Here is a 22222-nt window from a genome sequence, read left to right on the forward strand (position 1 = left end):
CCCCCCCCCCCCCCCCCCCCGGTGGCGGCGGCACTCACGGGCGCAGCGCTGGCCGTCCTCCTGGAGCTGGAACGCGGGCCAGCACTGGCAGCGGTGCTGCGTCGCCGTGACCTGCACGCAGTCGTGCTGGCAGCCGCCGTTGCCCACGGCGCAGGAGCTGATGGCTGGGGACGGAGAGCCAGGTCAGCCCGGGACGGCGCGACGGAGGGGCCACTCTGAGCCCCGTCCTTCCCACCTCCATCCCAGAGGTCGGGGCTCCGAGCGGCAACGCCTCCTGTCTGGTTCCCCGGCACCCCTGCTTCTCGGCCCACACAGGGGCTGCGGGGCGCAGTCCGTCTCTGGTGCTCTGACCCCGCCAGCCGCAGGACTGCCTCTCAGGGGAAGCCAGGCGCCCCCAGCACCCGCTGGGAGCAGGGTGTCCAGGGTCCAGAGGCAGAGCAGGCCAGGAGGCTCCCTGGAGGAGGTGGCAGGCCAGCAAGGGGTGGTGGAGGCCCAGACATTCCACTATCTTGGTCCTCGGGGCAGAGGGGCAGGCGTGGGGTGGCTGTGGGCAGCCGCCATGGCCCACAGGCCTGGCCCCTGGTTCCTCCTGCCCACCCCAGACCGGGCCCCACTCGAAACCTGAGCTCACACAGTCCCCCCCCCCCCACCCCGTCCAGCGGCTGTGGGGACAGCACTGGGTCAGGCCACAGAACCCGGGACCCCAGTCCCAGGACAACCTTGGTCCAGGCCTCCGTGAGGCGCCTACAGGGAGAGGCTCGGCCGGGCCAGGCGGACCGAGCGGTGCTGGGTGCTGGGTGGCTGGGCTGGGCCGGGCCTGGGGGAGGTGCTGAGCGAGGCCGGGTGCCCAGGGTGGCACGGGGCCTCTGGCAGCTCCGTGGAGTCTCTGGTAGTGGCCTCGTGGTTAGGGAAGGCGTCGGCCCAGAGCTCCAGAGCAAAACCACAGGAATGTGGTGCCTGTGTCCCGGCGGCAGGGCCCGGAGCAAACCTGGGGCTGCGGGGGCCTGGGCTTCACCCCGAGACGCCCCTGCGAGTCTGGGAGCCAGGAGCACGCGCCTGGCACCGCGGGGCAGAGCTCCGAGGCAGGGGAGCGGGTGCCATGCGGCTTGGCGCTCAGGGGGCCCCGGCCACGCCGTCTGCCAGCACACAGCTCCCTTCAAAGCACGTGTGTCTGAAACCAGCCACACACGCACTCAGGACCTGCCGCTCCCCACGCAGGGCGAGAGGTGGCGCCTGCGCTGAGGAGCCCTCGGGGGCCATGCCAGCCCCGGGTGCAGAGGAGGGCGCGGGGGGCGGGGGGCAGAAACGGCTCTGTCCCCTGATCATAGCTGGCCTGAGCCTCCTCCCCACCCGCCTACCCCCGACTTGCCCGGACTCCCAGGACCCGCCTGCCTCACCTGAGACAGCTCTGAGCAGGCACCCCCTCTCCCCGGAGGTTCCGAGCGTGGCCTGAGCTGCCCGCGCCTGGCTCTGCCTGCCCAACACCAGGACGCCTAATAGGAACCATAGCGCGTCGCTGGCAGGCGGGAGGCTCACAGACGGGGCTGGCAGCCCAGGCGGGGCCGGGGCAGAGCTGGGGGCGGGGGGGGGGGGGCCCTCCAGACAGCAGAGCGCCCCGGACGGGCCCAGAGGCAGTCGGCACTGAGCCCACCAGGGCCCACGGGGGAGGAATCACAGGCAGGTGGGCACCGGTGGAGGGGGTCCAGGTCCCTGTGCCGCCTCACACCCCCTGAGCCCACCTCGCCCCCCCCCGCTGCACCCGCTCTTCACGTTCCAGAGGCCCCGGGGCTGCGCCAGGAGGCAGCCGAGCCCTGTGCCGCTCGCACAGCCTGAGCCAGGACCCGGGGGCTGAGCGGGCACATTTCCGCGGGCGCAGGGCTGCGCGCTCAGGGCAGGGCCGGCCACGGTGCGACCAGCGTCCAGAGCTGGCGTTGCTCAGCAGCTCAGCGCCAACGTATGAACCAGGAGGTCACGGTTCGGTCCCCGGTCAGGGCACAGGCCTGGGTTGCAGGCTTGATCCCTGGTATGGGCATGTCACATGGATCTCTCTCATCATTGATGTTTCTGTCTCTCTCTCCCTCTCCCTTTCTCTCTGAAATCAATAGAAATATATTTTTTAAAAACACGCTCAGGCCTGAAGCAAAGCTGAGAGCCCATCAGAAGATGGGAGGTGCCCCGGCCAGTGTGGCTCGGTCGGTTGAGCGCTGTTCCATGCACTGAAAGGTCACCGGTTTGATTCCTGGTCGGGCACACACCCTGGTTGCGGGTTCAGTCCTGGTCAGGGTACATACAGGATGCAACTAATCCATACTTCTCTCTCTCTCTCTCTCTCTCTCTCTCTCTCTCTCTCTCTCTCTCTCTCCTCCTCTCCCTCTAAAATCAATAAAAAAACATGAAAAAGAAAAAACGAAGATGGAAGGCTAGGGGGCTCCATCCCCCCTAATAGGATGAATGCATATGTCCCCCTGAAATCCAGCCCCCAATGTGACTGTACTGGGAGGTAGGCCTCTCATGGAGGTAATTAAGGTGAAATGAGGTCATAAGGGCAGGACCCTGATCCAATAGGACTTGGGTCCTTATAGGAAGAAACACGAGATCTTGCTCTGTGTCCCCTTCTCTGCCGTATGAGGACACGGCGAGAGGGGCAGCCAGGAAGCGGGCTCTCTACCAGGACTGACCTGGATCTGAAACTTCCGGCCTCCAGAACGATGAGAAAGGTAACGTCTGCTGTTTAAACCCTGCAGTCTGTGGTGTTTGTTACGGCTGCCTGAGCTGACTGATACACCCTCATTCCCCCGCGTGCACATTCCAGGACACGGGGCTTCAGCCCGGGGGTTGCAGGTTCTAATAGAGCTGGGCTGCAACCCCGCCTTCTGCCAGCTGGGGCCGCCCTACTCAGGAGCCTCAGGTGTGAGGCCTGGAGATCTCTGCAAGGGCACAGAACCTCACCCGACCAGGAAACCGGACGTCTAGAAAACACGTGTCCTACAAGGTGGGGGCCCACTCTGCCTCTGCCAGTGGATCTCCCAGCTTGGGGTGCAGGTGGCAGCACCCGAGACCTGGGCACGGATTCAGGCTGGAGCCCAGGGGCAGGTGCACCAGAGTGCCATGGAGGAAGGGGCAGGTGGGGGCTGTGAGTGGCCGACCTCAAGGGTGGCTCTGCTGGCAAGGCCCTGGCCCCCAGGCCTGGCACAAGGCCAGCCCGAACTGGCCAGCCGGGGGCTGGGTGAGGCAGGCTGGCTGGGGGTGAGCCCACCAATGGTGGCCGAGCCCCAGCTCCCCCTGAGGCAGCATCCACCAGCTGGCTGTCTCGGGACTGGCTTCCTGGGGTTCCGTAATTACTGCCCTCAGACCGGCTGGGCTTCTAGACCCCAGCGCCTCATCCCACGTGCGGTCACATGTGTGGTCAGCGGCCATCCGTAGCCCTTCCTCCTGCTGGGGGCAGGGCCAGGACGGCAGGGCCAGGAGGGTGGCTGCCAGCTGGGCCAGGAGGAGACTCGCCTGGGCTCTGCCCGCCCCCTCCCCCGCCCCAGACAGCTCGGAGACCCTCACTGTTCAGCCCTGTGCGTCCTGCCCGTCTCCCCCTGCGGACGGGGCCCCGGCACTACCCAGGACGTAATTCCCTTACAGGCGTGTGCACGGCCGCCGGAGCCACGTTCCAGGGCCACGCGCAGGGCGGCACCAGCCCCACGTCACACCGCACGCCTGCCAGCGGGTCCCTGCTGCCCAGTCCCCGGAGAAAGCACCAGGGCCCACCCCGTCGCAGCAGCAGCCCAAGGCCACGCTCAGAGGCCACGATGGGTCCCCCGAAGCCCCAAAGGGCACCTCCCCTCTGCAGGCTGCTGGCTGTCACCCCGCAGTGTCTCCTGGAGGCCCCCATCAGTGAGGTGGGGAGACGAGGGGGCGGGAGGGTGTGTCCCAGACCCAGGCCCCTCACGGGGAGCCACGGCAGGGAGGGGCCCGTGGGTGTCCACCAGGCCCAGCCCCCACAGGCGCCCTCCTCCAGGGAGAACCTGCCCGCGGGGTCTGGGAAGGACATCCGGGGAGACCCGGGGCCCCGAGGGCGAAGAGCCGGGGCCATGGCTCCCCGGAGCCTCCCGCCCGCGGGCAGCAGCCGGGGCTGCCCGGGGCTGTGTCTGCAGCGCACCACACACCACAGCATTCCTGCATCTGTTTCCACTTTCCGCCCAGGGAGGCTTTACGGGGCAGCTGCCTCGCTCCCAGCAGCAGCCCGGACATGTGAGTGCGCTGGGGGCCCCCCGGGGCTGGCGGGCCGCCTGCCACACAGCAGCCAGGCGGGCAGGACGGGGCCCTCGGAGCCCCCCAGCCCTCGCGGCCTCCAGGGTGGAAAGAAGGGGCATCTCGCTCCCTGCCCCGGGGAACGACCCCTCGGGGCCTCACAGACAACAGCCAGCAGGGAGGGGTCAGCACTGTGGCCCCCACACCTGTGTCCAGAGCCAGCGGGAGGGGGAGGGGGAAGGGAGAAGGAGGAGGACAGCAGGGGAGGGCCCTGACCGCTCAACACCAGACTCCTGGCCTCCAGCCCCTCACCCTCTACCTCAGTGGGTGCCTGGTGCTCCCTCCCCTTCACCCCTTCTCCCCGAACTGGCAGGGGCCACAGTCTGGGGCCGGCACCTCCACCGGGCCCATTCCCCATGGGACTGTTCCCCACGGCAAAAGAGCCCGCAGAGGAGCGGGGTTCAGGATCCCACAGCTCAGTATCTCCGCCCGAGACAGCGCACCCCCGGGCTCTTGGGGCCTGGGAAGCCCAGCCTGCAGATCATGAGTGGCCTCCCTGCCCCCCACCCCCCTCCCCCAGGCCCGGCTTCCCGGCCAGCCTCCCACGGCCCAGATGAGCCTCCCGGACTTCGGGGCTGCACGGCCAGCCTTGGTCCCCGCTGACGGGCCACGGTGGCTTCGGCTGCAGCCCAGGGCCCTTCCCAAGTCACGAGAGCACACGGCCCTCCAGGGGAGCCACCTGGGCATCCCAGCCGGCTCAGGCGTGGCTGCAGACGGTCCGAGGCCCCGGTCACAGGGCCCAGCCCATGGGGGAGCCGGGCCCTGGGGACCTCTCCTCTCACCTGCCTGAGCCTCGGCTCTCCGGGGAGCGGGGCTGGAAGGACGTGACAGGCCGGGCCCTCGGCCTCCCACACGCCGCTGGACGGGGCCCTGGAATAGCGCTGTCCCTGGCCCAGACCTGGGCGCACCCAGCAGGGCGGGAACCAGCGAGGCCAGGCTGGAGGAGGCCGCGGGCCCAGGGGAGCTCACCCAGGCAGGTCCTGCCGTCCACGTGGAGCCGGAAGCCGGGCCTGCACTCGCACAGGTAGGAGCCGGGCGTGTTCACACACCGGTGGTGGCAGCCGCCGTTGTGCACCTGGCACTCGTCCACATCTGGGCACAAGGGTCGAGGGTTAACAGCCAGAACCCACCCGGCTGCCCCCGCTCTGCGCTGGCCCCGGGTCCGCTCACCCCCACTGAGGGCACCGCCCAGGCCCCAGACCCTCCGTCTCGTCACGCCTGCAGCCCGCCCCCACCCCTCCCCGGCTCTGGCCAGGCAGAGAGGAGGGGGGGGGGCCTGTCCCCCACGCCTGGCTGGAGGCGCAGGACCCCGACCTGCAGGGTCAGCCGGAACACGGGAGCAGAGGTTGGGCCGAGGCAGAGGCTGAGGGAGCAGCAGGGTGGAGAGACCCTCCCCAGGACTGGGGGCCCCGGGCTGCACCTCATGAGGGGCCCCTTTCTGCAGGAATGCAGAGGTGTGGGGGCTCGGCGGCCCTCGCCTCTCGCCCTGCCTCCAAGCCCACTCCTGCCCCGCTGGGCCTCAGGGCAGCCAGACAGAAGGACGGGAGGTGGCACAGGCGGCACAGCGCCAGGGTTTGGGGCTGAGCCAGGAGGGACCCGCCGGCCCCCGGGACACAGCGAGAGGGAGGAACAGGCCTCTGCTCAGAGGACAGGGAGACAGTGGGGCCTGGAGCGCGGCAGCTGCCCCTCAGGCCGGAGCAGCTGGGAGGGCTGCCAGGAGGCGCCGTCCAGGGAACACCCGTCGATGCTCCTCGCTCCTGAGGGTCTACCAGCCGAGCACCTACCAGCCCGGCACCCCGCCCAGGACAAGAGGCCCTGACCGCCGGCCGGCCTCGCCGGGGAAGGCCCAGTGGCCGTGCGGCTCCATCAGAGGAAAAGGGATTTGGGGCCGAGTCCTCAGCTGCGGGGAAACCTCGGGGGCAGACAACATGCCCCCAGTGGCTGCAGAGCGAGGTTCCCCTAATTCTGCCCGATGATCCACTGAGTCCGTGCCTTCGCCCTCTAGTGCCACCCAGGGAACGCCGCCCCTCACCCCCCACGCCCCGCTGACCCCCACACCTCCCCCCCCCACTCCCATCCCCGAGCTGCAGCCACCTGAGCAGACCTGGGATGGGTGCGGAGGTGACACCGGGGAAGGGTCCCCCCGCCGATCCCGAGCCCCCAGGCTATGCTTCCCACGCATGGACCTGCCACCAGCCCACACGCTAAGAACACGCCTGGAGCTCCAGAAACGACACGCGGAGCCCAGGGGCTCAGGACCCTCTGCTCCGTGCACAGCCATGTCCACTCTGGGGAGACCCAGGCCCCTCCCAGGCCCCTCAGAGAGGAGGGCAGTGAGGCACGCCTCTCCGCCGGCACCAGGTGACCGGGGTCCTCGGACGAAGCCAGGAGGACGCGCAGGAAGGAGCTTAGAGGCAAGAAGTTAGCGGCCCCCAAAGAGCCCCAAGAGGCTGGGGGCGCAGAGGAACCGGGTGTGGAGGGAGGTCTCAGGCCCAGGGCTCCGTGGGAAAGTCCCCTGGGGCAGCGGGCAGAGGGGCTGGCCCACGCTGGGGGCAGGGCGGCGGGCAGCATCGGGTGCGGGGTGCTTTGGGGAAAGGGGTGCCTCGTGTGCTGTCTGGGGGGTGGCAGGCAGGGGGAGCCGGGACAGGACCCCGATGTGCCCCCGATGTGCCCCCCGGAGGCGGCGCTGGGCAAGCAGGCGGCCGGGATGCCGGCGGCGTCACGTTCCCCCCCGGGCTCCCTCCAGCCGCTCGGCCAAGGAGAGACCGGCCCAGGGGGCAGGGCACCCGGCCCAGAGCAGAGACACCCCTGAGGCCCGCGGACACCTGGCCGGGCCGAGCCTGCCCGGGGCCACGTCCGCGGGGGCTGCACCGCCGTCCAGGGCGCAGGGGGCCCCGGAGGAGCAGCTGCCCATCGGGCCGACCCAGCAGCCCCACGGCCGCAAGGACACCAGTGAGGACAGTCTGGGCAGAGGAGGTGGCGGGGGGCGGCGGGGGGGGGGGGGGGCAGGCCTGCGTCCCTGAGAGCCAGCCTCCCTCCCGGTCACACCTGCCGCCCGCAGGGCCAGCTCTCCTGCGCCTGCTGCGTGGAGGGAACGTGTGCACTCCGTCCGCCTCCAGCCCAGCCTCTCGGAAACCCCACTCCGGCCCTTCCCACCCCAGAGCGGCACTGCCGGCAGCGGGGACCTGCCTCGCCCTCCAGCCCCGGGCCCCGCCGCCATGCCCGGGCCCCGAAGCCTCGGCATGCCCTGGCGGAGCCCTCTGGCCGGCGGCCAGTCCGCGGGCAGTGTAAGGACCAGCGGGGCGGCGCTGCGGGAACGCCCGGGTCCTCTGACTGCCCTCAGCTGACGGACTTGACGGAGGCCTCTGGCAGCCCCAGACACGCCGCACACACGGGCGCGGTGACAGCGCTGCCGCACGGGCTGGTCCCCTGGGCGCCCTCGGCCCTGTGGTGCCTGCAGAGCTGGGGAAGAAACGGCGGGGCCTCGGGGAGCCCATCCTGAGGCTGTGGGGGCCCGTAGGGTCTCTACCAACCGTCCCCCATCACACCAGCTCCCGCCCGGGAGCCACAGCCAAGGTCGAACCAGCTGCCCCGACAGAGACCCCCAAAACAAGCCTGTGCCGAAGCCCCCGGGCCTCAGGGACAGAGCCCCGTCAGTGGTCAGCAAGCCCTGCTCCCCCCAACACGCCACAGGGCCTCACCCCGGAGAGTGCACCCACCATCCGAGGGCCGGTCCCCTTGCCCCTCACAAGCCCAAGCAGGCCCCAGGGCAGGGCCTCCCAGCTCCCCTGAGCCCAGCCCCGCCCACCCCCACACTGGAGGCTACACAGTCTCATGGCATCCAGTGCCAGCCTCGGTGGAGTGGCAGCGCTGGCCTGGCCCGGGGACCTCGTGGGGATGGAGCCTGCTCGCCCCCCCCCCCGCCCCCGCTGGCAGGAGAGGCAGGGGCGCTTGCAGCCCGGGGCTCTGCCCTCTGGCGTGGAGGGCGGGGACTGGCCCCGGGGACAGTGGAGCAGGGCCAGTGTCTCTGAGGTGGCCACGTGCACTGCACAGAGCGGCCCTGGGGACCTGGAGGGCCCGCTGCCCCGGGAATCAGGTGAGGACTCACTAGGAGCCCATCCCCACCCCCACCCCCACCCCCACCCCTGGCGCCCGAGCTCCCAGGAGCGCCCTGGCCTGATGGGGACCAGATCTGAGCTTCGGGGAGAGGGCAGGGTGCCCCCACTTCCCCTGGGCTGCTGTCCTCTCAGCTGACCCCGCAGCTCACTGGCCTTGGGGGGAGGGGGGAGGGAGGGGACCCCAGGGCCCGGCTCCCAGGACCCTGGACGAGAGAAGGCTCCCCGCCCAGGGCCTCTCTCCTGAGCCTGCGTCTGGATGCACCCCAAAGCTGCCGGCGGGGCCCCTCGCAAAGGCTGGGGGATGTCCTTCCCTCTGGCCGGGCGGCCACCCCGCGGTCAGCAGCCCGCCCGCCCAGGAGGGCAGGAATGTCCGAGGACTGGGCACTGGCTGCCCCGCGCCGCCCTCCTGCCCTCGGGCTGTCAGCAGCCGCGCAAACTTCAAAAAGAGGAGAAAGGCCGCCCCGCCCCGCCCCGCGCCGCACAGAGCGGCCCGGCACCCACCTGGTCTCCGGTCCCCCGCGCCCAGCGGGTAGCCCACCTGGCCCAGGTGGCACGGGTAGCAGCCCCTCCACAAGTAGCGGTAGTGCGTGCCCGCCACGCGCGCCAGGCCCCCCAGAAACCCGAGGCACCAGAGCGCGGCCAGAGCGCTGCGGCGCCGGGACACCCCCATGGCCGTGCGCTGCGCGGGGTGGGAGGCTGGGCTCCGCTCCCGGCTGCCCGCTCCCCGCTCCCCGCTCCCCGCTCCCGGCTCCCGGCTCCCCGCTCCCCGCTCCCCGCTCCAGCAGCCGTGCCGCGGGCTCCGCTGGGCGCCACCAGGAGCCGCTCCGCCCAGCCTCCCCGCCCCTCGCCTTTTAAGTTCTCAGCTTTCCCTCCACCCCCCCCCCACCCCCCACCCCCCACAGGTAAAGGCCAAATCCTAGGCGCCGGAGGGGCCGCCCCGGCTCCGCCCTCGCCCCGCCCCGCCGCCCCCACAGCCGCCGGGTCCCCCAGGCTTAGTCCTCAGAGCATTCCTCCGCCGAGTCCCGCACTGGGACAGCCCCGCGCACAAACGCAGGCACCCAGGCCCAGCAAACACTCAGACACATGTGTACGCACAGGCCCACGCGTGCAAACATGCACGCGAGACACCGAACCCTGCAGACGGGCACAGACAGACACAGCCGCGTGTTCCCAGCGCCAACAAGGGAAGAGGCGGAAGCAGAGGAGGCCGCCCTCCCCGAGGGGCCATGGGGCTCTGTTCTGACAGGCTGGGGGGTGGGGCTGGAGCAGCAGGCCCTTTGGGGCCACCCCACCAACGTGGAAATCCTGGGGTGAAGATGCCTGTAACCCCCAAACCTGGGCCTCACCCACAGGGCCCAGGCAGGTAGGTACCCAGAGGGCCCAGGGCTGTGCCCGGAGGGAGCCTAGCAGAGTCTGGCCACACCCTCCCAGAACCGAGGGAAGCCTGGCTGGCAGGGACCAGCCCTCTCCCCACCCCCCAACCCGAGTCCCGCTGGGAAAGCCCTGGACACGCCTCTAGCCCCAGACCCCTGGTCCCCATGTTACCCAAGGGCACAGGCCTAGGCCCCAGCTCTGTCCAAAATGGCCCTCCCCTGGGTCATCAGAGCCACAGCCGCTGGGCATCCCTGGAAGGCCCCGGCCTCAGCCCCAATCCTGTGCAGCCCGGGCGGCCGCTGGTGCCCCACCCTGACACCCCGCCAGGCCTGCCGCCGCCTCAGAAGCTGCTGGGACACAGCCCGCTGGCCGTCACTCTGCCACCACCCTTTTGTATCAACCTGGACTCCAACTCCCATCCCGGCCTGAGCGGGGTCCCTCCCTCCCAGGGCCTCCCCAGGTGCAGGTGGCTGCTCGGGGCCCAAGTCCTCAGCGCCCAGCAGAGGACACGCAGGCCTGGTCTGGGGGCACAAACATGTCCCAGGACCCCGCGGAGCCTCAGTTTCCTCATCTGTACAGCGGGCAGGGGCCAGATTAGACCAGAAGGGGGTGGGGGGAGGGGCGGACTGAGGCCTGACGCCCTGTCCTGACGCCATGGAATACAGGTGACTGGGAAAAGAGAACGGGACCAGGTGTGCCCCTGCCACCGTGCCCACGGGCCCAGGGAGGAGGAGCTCGGCCAACAGACAAGCAATTCACGTTCAGGGGCGGCTCCCGCAGCGCAGCCAGGCTTGCAAATGCCCGACAAGTCTGGGCACAGGGAGCGCCGTCCTTCCTGTCCTGGAAGGAAGTCCTCGAGAGCCTGAGAGCCCTCGTGGGTCCCACCCCGTGCCACCCGCAGCACTCCTTCGCCCAGGGCTGCCCACCCGGGGCCTCCCTGTGGCACCCGGGGCCTCCCTCTGGCACCCGGGGCCTCCCTGTGGCACCCGGGGCCTCCCTCTGGCACCCGGGGCCTCCCTCTGGCACCTGGGGTCTCCCTCTGGCCCCGGGGCCTCCCTCTGGCACCCGGGGGGTCCTCAGGGGGTCTGAGTGGAGGGGCAGAGAACCTGCAGGAGGGGGTGCTGTGAAGAAACGGTCTGCGGCTCGCCCGCTGTCCCCGGCGTCCCGGCCGCACCCCTGGATTGTCCCCCGGGACCCGCTGACGGGCCCTCGCTCAGTCCGAGCTGGACCCTGAGCAGAGGTTTCCAGGAAGTCTGGTCAGATGTTGGCTCCTCCGGCCTCTGGGTGGCCTGGCCCCGGGGAGCCCTGGCTTCCACAGCCCCCGAGCACCAACTCAGAGGTCACCTTCTCCGCAAAGCACCCCCAGACCAGCTGCCGCCGCCTCTGTGCGCCCCCACACCTGGCCGGTCTTTCTACACTTACCCATTCACGCACTCACTCACACACCCGTGCCCGTCACTCTACGACCTGTGTGCCCGCTCTGCGCTGGACACGGTTCTGGGGTGCAGTGGTCTCCCCGCCCAGTGGAGGGTTACATTCGGGAGGAGGCTCTGGGCCTCCGTGCCCAGGAGGCCGGGTGTTTGGACTCAGGCGTGGCCGTGAGGGGCGGCAGCTGCCAGGTACGGACGCCACGGGCAGCCCAGACGGTGCCCACACCCCGCGGCCTCCCTCGCTGGACCGCGCACCCTGCCCGGGGCTGTGGGTCTGGACGCGGTTTGGGAAATGCCTTCCCGATGGGGAAACACGGAATGTCTGTGTCAGCAGCTGGCCTGTCCCCGCCGCCGGCCCCGCCTCCCTCCTCCCGCGGGACCACGCCTCCTCCGCCCATGCCCCCCCTGATGCCACGCCTCACTGAGCGCGGGCCCATCCACGGCAGGGAGCTCAGGGGCAGGGTGCCATGTCCCGGCCCGGGGGCCAGGAAGCGGAACTCGGCAGGGCCACCCCGTGGCTTGTCCCTCGGTGCTCACCGACACGTCCTCCGTGACCTTGCGGCGACAGGACCCTCTCCCGCTCCCCCTGAGGTTGGGCAGGTCACGTGACTGGTCTGGGGCAGGCTGGTGGGCCTTGAAGGCCGGGAAGGCAGTGTGGGTGCCTTCGGGGAGCCTCGGGGGCAGGGCCTTACGCAGGACAGATCACCCAGAAGTGTGGGGGCCACGAAGGAGCCGGACGGAGGCGTGTCCGTGGGCTCAGCGTGAGTCGGCCTCCCCGCCCGGAGCCTCCTCACCACCGGGTCCAGGTGCCACAGGCCCGCCTGGCCGTTTCCCCGTCGTCCCGCGTCCAGCCCAGAGCAGGGGTCCGTCTCGGGTGTGGGTCCCACACGGTCCACCTGCCTCCACGGAGACCAAGCAGGCGGCTCCGGAGGCCCCCAGCCCGTCCCAGGGCCGCCGCCTCGGACTCAGTTCCGGAACGGAGCGCCAGCCGGACCTCCCGTCGCTCCGTCAGCCTCATGGTAAAGCCATTACCGCCTCAGCCCTCACCGAGGCAGAGAAGGGAAATCAAAACCAGGTCGTTTCTGACAGCTCGGCTGCCGCTGCCCTTGGCTGGGCCGGGCGGAAATGGGGAGCCCCCTCTGACGCACACGGCCCCGGGGGGTCCGGGGGGGGGGGCAGCCTGCGTCACCGCGCTCTTCCCCTGGGGCATCGGGACCCAGCCCCACGCGGACACCCAAGGCCTGGTCTCTGCCCGGGGGGTGCTGTCGAGAGCCAGACCCAGAGCCTGGGAGGCCTCCGAACACGTGTGCACATGTGTGAGCGCGTGACGAGCCCCCGCCCGGGCTCTCTGCTGCCCAGACTCTCGTAGCCACGCAAAGACGGCGAGGCCGGTCCAGCTGGGAGCGCCTGGGCCCAGAACGCCGACACGGTCCCCGCCGTGGGCACGGCCCACCACGGACCCGCCACCCACCACAACATGGCCCCCATGGGCACGGTCCCCACCACAGACACACCACCCACCACAACATGGCCCCCATGGGCACGGCCCCCACCACAACATGGCCCCCATGGGCACGCTCCACCACGGACACGCCACCCACCACAACATGGCCCCCATGGACACGCCCCACCACGGACACGCCACCCACCACAACATGGCCCCCATGGACACGCCCCACCACGGACCCGCCACCCACCACAACATGGCCCCCATGGGCACGGTCCCCACCACGGACACACCACCCACCACAACATGGCCCCCATGGGCACGGCCCCCACCACGGACACGCCACCCACCACAACATGGCCCCCATGGGCACGCCCCACCACGGACACGCCACCCACCACAACATGGCCCCCATGGGCACGCTCCACCACGGACCCGCCTGCGAAGACCTGGCTCTCACTGGGTCACCTGAGCGCCAGGCAGCAGGGCCCACAGGGGGCACCCTGGCCCAGGCTCACACGCACTCAGGAGAGGGGACGGGGAAGGCTCCCGGGGGGGAGTGGCCTTGGGACAGTCGAGGACGGGAAGGGAGCAGAGACCTGCTCGTCAGCGGACACGAGGGCCGAGGGCCGGGGCGGCCCGTGCAGAGGCAGGCCAGGCCACGGAGGGCTGAATGCCACGGGGTCCTCTGCCCCACGGCAGGCACCCAACGGGCAGAAGGAACGAGCCGTGGAGCCCCGAGGCACACGGCCAGACCTGCTCCCGGCCACCCCACGGCCTGCTGGACCCCCAGCCACCCCGCTGCTGCCCTCTTCCTACCCGGGGGCCGAACCTGATCGCAGGACTCGGGGCCCCAGGGGTGTGGCAGGGAAGGGGGGGGACAGAGAAGGTGCAGCCAGGGGACACAGACAGCAGGGGGTCCAGTCAGGGGCCGGGCGCCGGCTGGGGGCCCGAGGCCGGGCGGCCCTGCGCCTCCCCCATCCTCTGCGCCGTCCACACCTTCGCCCGAAGCTCTGGTTTAGGCGCCTGCCTGCAGGCTGCCGTCTTGGGGTCCCCTCCTGGGGGCCTGCCCAGGGCCTGGGCTGGGGGCGGGGCGGCCTGGTCTCTCTGTTGCGCGGAAAGCTGGCTCGCTGCGCTGTTATTATTCCCGCCTTGGCCTCGACCAAGAAGGCACCTGCCAGCATCCGGTCACCAGGGGCCGGACTCAGCCGAGCCAGGGAAGGAAGGCTCCCCTCTCAGCGCCTCCAACGGGGAGCGGGGGGGGGCCGGGGGGGATGAGGGGGCGCCCTGCCGCAGACGCCTCATCGGGTACGTCCCCATCCTGCCTGAGGACTAGGCGGGGGGGGGGGGGGGGGGACAGCCAGCCAGAGGGCCCGGCCTGGGGCCTGATGCCGACCTTCCTGGGAACAAAGCGGGGGCTTTCCCCCCAAAGGCCAGTCCACGCTGGCTCCACGGGGCAGGGCGAGCCTCAGCGAGGAGGAGGCGCCAGCCGAGGGCCCCAGCCGCCCCCTGCCCCCCCCCCTCGCAGCCCCGGCAGCACAGCTGGCCCCGGTCAGCCAGGCCTCCTGACCCAGCCGAGCCCCGGGCTTATCACTCCCCACATTCCTGCTCCCCCAGGGGACCCAGCCGGGCAGCTCCGTCCCGCCAGGCTGCGGGTGTGAGGAGCGCCTGTCAGCCTCCGGGCCCCTTTCCCAGACGGAGACACGACCGGACCCGCGTCCACCCGGGCAGGCGGGGCAGCCTGGGCCGCTGAGCACACGCACCTCGGACAAGGGCTCTCCCCGGAGGGGACCTGCCCCCCTGGAGCAGGTGTCCAGCCGGGCAGGACTGGGGGCCAGGCCTCAGGCCCCACAGGCTTGGCGGACACCCTGACGAGGACCCCAGCCCTGCCCTGGACGCCCCCAGAGCCAAGGAGCAGCAGGGGATGGGAAAATGTGGGGGGACGTGGGGGGAATGCCGAGCCCCCAGGAATGAGCGCCGTTTCCATGCTGGGCGGCGGCGTCCTCACAGGGAGAAAGCTGCCCCCCGCCCCCCCCCCCCGCCCGCCCCCCGCAGTCCCGCCGCCTTATCTCCTGGAAGGAGGGGGCAGCAGGGTCTCAGCAGAATCCCGCCCCTGGTGTGGGGGGAAGGCAGGCCTGGACGCCTCTCCCCAAGCCTGGCAACCCCCCGCCCCCCCACGGAGAGAGACACCCGATTTTCCCCGGTGGCGTTCTTTGCCCCTGGGAAGGGGCCAAAAGTCCCCACTCCAATGGCACAGGGTCCCCAGGCCACACACCAGCCAGTGTGACAGCTCACAGGCGGGCTTTCGGGGCCCAGACAGGGAGGGGAGGGGAGGGGAGGGGAGGGGAGGGGAGGGGAGGGGACAGGTGCCCAGCCTGATGGGGACTGGATGTAGGACTCCATTCCGGGGCCTGGTTAGGGTCCTGGTCCCCGGGTCACCCCCTGGGCCTGGTCAAGAGAAGATGGTGAGGTTGGAGGAGAGGGCAGTGCCCAAGGCCCAGGTGGGAACGGGATCCCTCAGGTTGGGGCAGCCCTTCCCTCCGTCCCCTGCACCCCCTGAAGCCGGTGGGGGGCTGGGAGCCTGCTGCAGGCGCTGGGCCTGGCCGCAGGCTTTCCCTGGAGCCCCCCGAGGGCCCTGAGGCGGGAGTGCTCTTCGGGCCTGGTCCAGATGAAGAAGAGACCGAGGTTCAGAGTCACCCATGCAGGGCCTCCCGGACTCCAGCCTGGAGCAGCTTCCCCTGAGGGGCCACACGGAGAGCTGGGCGGCCAGGACGGGCTCTGCCCTGGACCCACCACCTGTGAGCCTCAGGTCAGAACCTGCCCGAGGCCTGGGGGAGGACTGGCCCCCACAGCCACGCCCCACGGGGAAGCAGCAGCCTCGCCTGGGACACGCCCCTCCCGGCCGGCACTGGCCGCTCCGGTGAGCAAGCGCACGGCTCCTGCTCCAGGAGGGTCTCCCAGAACATCTCACACACTCACACACACACATGCTCTCACACACACACACACTCACACATACTCTCACACATACTCACACGCTCACACACACTCACACTCACACATACACACACACACACACTCGCACACACACACTCACACATGCTCTCACACATACTCACACGCTCACACACACACACACACATGCTCTCACACATACACGCTCACACACACACACTCACACATGCTCTCACACACACACACACTCACACATACTCTCACACATACTCACACGCTCACACACACTCACACTCACACATACACACACACACACACTCGCACACACACACACACTCACACATGCTCTCACACATACTCACACGCTCACACACACACACTCACACATGCTCTCACACATACTCACACGCTCACACATGCTCACACACACACACACACACTCACACATGCTCTCACACATACTCACACGCTCACACACACATGCTCTCACACATACACGCTCACACACACACTCACACGCTCTCACACACACTCACACACACACACATGCTCACACACATACACGCTCACACACACACGCACACACACACACTCACACACACAACACACACTCACACATGCTCTCACACATACACGCTCACACACACGCTCACACACATACTCACACACACACACACATGCTCTCACACACACGCTCACAAACGTGCACACACACGCTCACACACGTGTTCGCGTGCACACACACACTCCACTTGGGCCTGGACACTCCGGAGTGAGGGCCAAGGCGCCCTCTGGCCAGGACCCACATGGTCAAGTTTCACAGGCCCCTGCACCAGCCCATTAGCTCGGCGCAGCGCCCTCCCGTGTGAGCCAGCAGAGCGGCTTCCCCCGTGACACCCAGACTTCCTGTTGGCTCTGCTCGCACGTGGCCAGTGGCCGCCCCGGGGCCCCCGCCATTTCAGGGGGACAGAGCAACCACAGCAGGCGCTTGCCTCTTCAGAGCCCCCGCCACGGGGTGCCTCGGAGCCCCCGCCATCCCAACACGCCAGCCGTCAGCCAGCCGGGGAGGCCAGGCCCGCAGCAGCGGGTGCAGGTCTGAGCCACTCCCTCCCGTCCGGCTCCCCTGCTGGTCATCTCATCCCCATCCGCCTCGGCCGGCTCTGCTGGGGTGACAGCCCTCCTGGATTGAGGGGTTCCACACCCCCAGGGAGCTCTCCAGGTGGGTTTGCCCACCTGTGCCCGGGGCCAAGGGGTGGACTTCCGTTCCAGACCTGCAGACCCCGGGCCGGGCCGGGCCTGGCGCTGGGCCGGTCAGCCCTGGAGCCCGGAGCCCGCTTCCGGAGACCCCTGTGGGCTGCCCAGCACGGCCCTGGCCCGGCACAAGCCCTCCTGGGGGAGCCGGGGGCCCCAGACGCCAAGGGGTGGGGGGTGCCCCACAGGCTCTGAGCAGGCTCTGAGGGCTGAGGAACGAAAGGACCAGGGGACGGGAAGGCTGAGGCCCAGGCCCAATCTGAAGACCCCTGGGCTGGGGAGGCCCCTGGGCTGGGGAGGCTCCTGGGCTGGGGAGGCCCCTGGGCTGGGAGCCCTCAGCAGGAACCCCGACGCAGAAGAAAAGTCCCAATGAGACTGGCCCACGAGGCCAGGCAGTGTGCCCACGGCAGACGGGATGGGGACCCGGATCCCCCAAGGGCACCTGAGGTGTCAGAGCCCAGAGCCTCGGAGGAGGAGGCTGTGTCATGGGCTGTCCTGTCCTTCGAGTGGGCCCCGTGGGATCCGTGGGTCCCTGGGCCAGGGTGAGGGGCGTCTGACACTCCCAGGGAGCCTGCCCTGGGCCTGGCATGTCCTCGGACCCTTGGTTCATTCCCTACACCAGCGCGTCAGCCGACCTTAGAGGGCACCGCTGGGAGACGGGGGGCAGCTGGGGGCCCCTCCTTACCCGGGGTCTAGGGAGGGGTGCTCCTCCCCTCCGCCCAACTCCCCTGCCCTCAGCGTGTCCTGCAGTCGGGGTACAGGCCTGGGTGGGCTCTGCCACACCAACGGGGCGCAGCTCACAGAAGGGAGTCACAGTGAAGCCATAGCTCGGCGGGTGATGCTCACCCAGCCCTGGCTCCTGCACCCCCTCACCCAGCCCTGGCTCCTGCACCCCCTCACCCAGCCCTGGCTCCTGCACCCCCCCCCAGCCCTGGCTCCTGCACCCCCCTCACCCAGCCCTGGCTCCTGCACCCCCCCCCACCCAGCCCTGGCTCCTGCACCCCCCCCTCACCCAGCCCTGGCTCCTGCACCCCCCTCACCCAGCCCTGGCTCCTGCACCCCCTCACCCAGCCCTGGCTCCTGCACCCCCTCACCCAGCCCTGGCTCCTGTACCCCCTCACCCAGCCCTGGCTCCTGCACCCCCTCACCCAGCCCTGGCTCCTGCACCCCCTCACCCAGCCCTGGCTCTTGCACGCCCCCCCTCACCCAGCCCTGGCTCCTGCACCCCCAGAGGCACAGGCTCCCAGGTCCTGGGGTGAGCAAGGGGTCACGAAGGCCTCCCTGCGCACCCCCACACCCCGCCTAGACCCGCCCAGCAGGCCGTCCCCTGCCCCAACCTCCGACAGACCGGACAGACGGCTCCCAGCTGGTCCACAGCTGGAGACAGTGCTCTCGTCGGGAAGGAAGCGCTGGGAGAGGCGGCAACAGCGACTGTCTGACCCCCTGAGGGGAAGCAGATGCCGAGCCCGCCCACCCGAGCCCGCGGCCAGCCAAGGCCAGGCAGGACCAGGCAGGTGAAGGGGTGAGGGGGCATCCCACCTCGCCACCTGCCTTCTTCCCACCTCAGCCCCCCACTCCTTCTCCTCCTCTCTCTTCCCCTCTCCCCCCCTCAGTAACTTCCTGTCTGTTCTTGGTTGTGCTGACAGCCTACCAGTCAAGGCAGGGCTGGGTACGGAGCTGGGTACGGAGCTGGGTACAGGGCTGGGTACGGGGCTGGGTACGGGGCTGGGTACGGAGCTGGGTACGGGGCTGGGTACGGAGCTGGGTACGGGGCTGGGTACGGGGCTGGGTACAGGGCTGGGTACAGAGCTGGGTACGGACCTGGGTACGGAGCTGGGTACGGGGCTGGGTACAGAGATGGGTACGGAGTGAGCCCAGAGCTGGTGAACACTTCCAGGCCCCTGGCAGGGCACGATGCTCACGGGTGGCCCACAGACACCCAGCGCACAGCCGCCTGCACTCTGCCAGCTGCTGCCCCCCCCTCTCCACCGGCACCTCCCCAGGCACAGCAGCCTCCCACCCTGCACAGCCCCAGGGCCCCCCACCCACGTCAGGTTTCTGAGTCTCCCAACCTCCCTTCAGGAGAGATGTGGACCCCTAAAGGCGTGGGAGGGGGTCCGGCAGGGAGGACCCCTCAGAGGAGCCTAAGGGTAAGCGGTGGCCGTGGGGCAGGGCGTGGCCGTGGGGCAGGGCGTGGCCAGGCGGGCCCACCTCAGCAGGCCCTGCCGCCTCCCTGCAGCCGCCCCCGAGGTGGGCGCTGGCCCTCGCAGCCCCCGTGGCCGATGGCGCACTCATCCACGTCTGCGGGGGGAGAAGCCGTGAGCGCGCGGGACCTCCCAGCCACGGCCACCCCAGGGCCTCAGAACCCCTCGCCATAGACCCACCCTCCAGGCGGGCCCACATGGGGGACACCCACCTGCAAACCGGGCAACTGCCACAGGGTCCCTCCGGCACCCCGGACGAGCGGCCACCCCCCAGCATGCGAGTGCCACGCGATGGGCACAGGAGGGGACCCGCGTGCAGCAGACCGGGCACAGCCACGGGCACAGCCACGGAGGTCACCGTCCCGGCCACTCAGGAGCAGCCCCCCGCCTGGCGCCCCGGACCCACGCCCAGGCCCATGAGGGCTTCGCTGTGGCCGGGACGGGCTGTCCTTCCTTGGGAGGGACCCTAGGAGACCCCAGGCAGGTCAGGGGGCAGGGGCGGCCGTGTCCCACGGGAACGGCTGTGGCGGAATCCCCTCGGGATCGCTGGAATGCAAACTTCAGCTCGGCCGGCCCAGGCCAACAGCGGGAATTTTCTGGGAATTCCTAGCAAGTCACACAGGGCCAGCCGGAGGCAGCCCGTCCGGGGTCGGCGCCCAGGGCTTCCCACGCGGCCCGGCCCGGGGACAGCACAGAGGCCAGGCCGTGGGCGAGGCACCCCAGAAGCTGCCAGCCGTTCCGGCCACTCAGCGGGGCAGCCCGGAGGGCAGGCCGCCAGGTGGGCGGGCCCAGCCCACGCGACCTCCCGGCTGCCCGGCGTGGAGGCTGCCACACGGCTCAGCACCTCCCCCTGGGCCCCGGGCCCCGGGTAGAGACGGCACGACACGCCGGCTGGGCTGAGCCCGGGGGTCTGTGCCCGCCCGCCGCTGGTCTGTGCCATCCTCGGCGGGGGGACCAGCCCACCCGTCTGAGCAAACACCCCACTGCAGGGCCTCAGGAGAGAGGCGGGGTGGGGGGGCACCAGCCCCCGGAGCCCACTCCCAGGCCGCCTGCCCTGCGCCCCGGCCCCCTCCCCCCGCCGGGAGTCTGTAAGTAGGGGCGGGGGAGGGGCTCACAGGGCTCGGCCGGGTCCCCACCTGCCCGTGAGGGGGGGAAGGCTCCTGCGGACGGAGGCCGGGACACTCAGGAAGGTGGGCAGCGGGGGCCAGGCCTTGCTCACCAGGCCTGTGGGGACGGTCACCCCGTCCCGCACGCCCTCCCCGGCTGTGGGCCACCGGTCAGGAGCCCGGATTTCAAGGCCCTGCCTGTGCCCGGCCGGCGTGGCTCCGTGGGTGAGCGTCGACCTATGACCCGGGAGGTCACTGTTCGATTCCCGGTCAGGGCACAGGCCCGGGGTGTGGGCTCGATCCCGTGTGGGGCGTGATTCTCTCATCACTGATATTTCTCTCTCTCCCTTCCTCTCGGAAATCGATAAAAAGAGATGTTTTTAAATGATAATAAGTAAGTAAACCAAGGCCCTGGCTGTGAGGAGCCAAGTCCTGCCCGCAGCCGGGCCGCCCAGGCAGGCAGGGCTCCCAGCATCGCGGCGAGGGCGAAGGACGGCTCGCGCGAGGCCGGGCGGGCCTCTGCAGACAGACGAGGTGTGGGGGCGGCAGGGACGGTGGCGAGTCTGCCCACGTTGGGGCTGCACAAGGGCCCCGAGCTTTCAGGGGCTCGCCAAGGGGTCTCCCCAGAGAGGGGGGGACGGTCCCTCCCCCGCTGTGCTTGGCTGAAGGACAGCAGGGCCCGGTCCGGGAAGAGGGTGCCGGAAGGTGGCACCGAGGTGGGGAGCCCCTTCCCAGGGCAGGAGGTGGGGGCTGTCTACCTCCCCAAGAATGTTCTACCCCAGACCGGCCACCCCTCCTTCCACGGGGGAGCGGGACGCCCGGCCCGTGCGAGCTCGCTCTGCAGGCTCCGTGCCCGCGCACCTCCCGCCGGGACGGGCCGGGGCCTGCTCTGCCACCGCGGCCCGCCTGCGTCACCCCTTCCCACACGCCCTGCACGCCGTGGGCAGGGGTTCCAGCCCTGACAGCTAAGACGGGGCCCTTGTGGGGGCCCTGAGCCAGCCTGGGGGCAGGCACCCCAGGAGTCAGACAAGACACACGAGCAACGCCAGGCGGGAAGCTCCTGGGTCAGCCGGCCCAAGAGAGGGTGCCCCGGGGGACCAGCTGCATGGGCGGGGACATGGGGGGGGGGCAGGCAGAGCAGGGGGGCCCAGCGCAGGCGTGGTCCCCGGGCCCCTGGCCGGGTCGGGGCCGAGGAGCAGAAGGGCCTGGGCTCTGACCAGGGGCCAGCAATGCCCTGGAGTCGGGCGAGGGCGGGTCCTGGCACAGCGGGAGGGGCCGTGTCTAGGGGGTGGGGATTAGGGTGAGGGTTAGGGTGAGGGTGAGGGTTAAGGTTAGGGGCCGCTGTGACAGCACCACGGGCCCGGCGCGCCAACAGCAGAGACCTGTCCTCTTGGTTCTGGACTCCAGAGTGCGAACTCAGCGTCCCCAGTTCCCGGGCCAAACCGGGGGGTGGGGGGGGGGGGGGGGCTCAATCCTGAGCTCCCGGGGCCTCCCGTCTCCTCCCTGCAGGGTCCCAGGCTGCGGGCGTCGGCCAGCCCTACACCCAGGCCTGACGGCGGGCAGGAGGGGACCCAGCTGTGCTCGGAGGCCCCCCCACACCCTCACTCGGCTCCCCCAGGCGAGGCAGCGCCCGAAAGCGGGGGTAGGGTCCCACACGCACGGGTCCCAGCTGCTCGGCGAACACGGCCATTGCCAACGCCTCTGGCCTCAGTTTCCCATCTGGGACGGGTGAGGCAGGCAGCCCCGAGGACAGAGGGCCGGCGGGACGCCCAGGAGAGCACCCACCTGTCAGCATTTAACCCCATTTGGGTCAGAAATGACGGCCCGAAGCAGCCCAGCCCAGGGCCCAGCCCCTGCCCACTCTCCCTCCGCGGCTGTGGGGCCGTCAGGGACACGCTGGGCCCCCTCGGGGCACACGGAGCACCCCCCTTTCCCGCGCTCTCCTTCACGGCACTGCCAGGTGGCACCCGCCTCGGCTTGTCCCAGACGCCTCCAGGCTCTCGGGCCAACGCTGAGCCTCCGCTCCCAGGGCCCCTGG

At 70.3% G+C, this 22222-nt stretch overlaps 1 protein-coding gene across 1 annotated transcript in view; it reads right to left on the minus strand.

Annotated features, from left to right (window-relative positions):
• Nucleotides 1-22222, minus strand: part of MEGF6 (multiple EGF like domains 6) — a 68081-nt gene that overhangs the window by 19969 nt on the left and 25890 nt on the right. Inside the window, exons 5-6 of the mRNA XM_054720928.1 lie at nt 5269-5391; nt 39-164 (exon numbers count right to left, since the gene is read on the minus strand). Coding sequence (XP_054576903.1) covers nt 39-164; nt 5269-5391 — 249 coding nt within the window. The remainder of the gene's footprint in view (nt 1-38; nt 165-5268; nt 5392-22222) is intronic.

This window comes from Eptesicus fuscus, chromosome 9, assembly GCF_027574615.1.
Source record: "Eptesicus fuscus isolate TK198812 chromosome 9, DD_ASM_mEF_20220401, whole genome shotgun sequence".
NCBI lineage: Eukaryota > Metazoa > Chordata > Mammalia > Chiroptera > Vespertilionidae > Eptesicus > Eptesicus fuscus.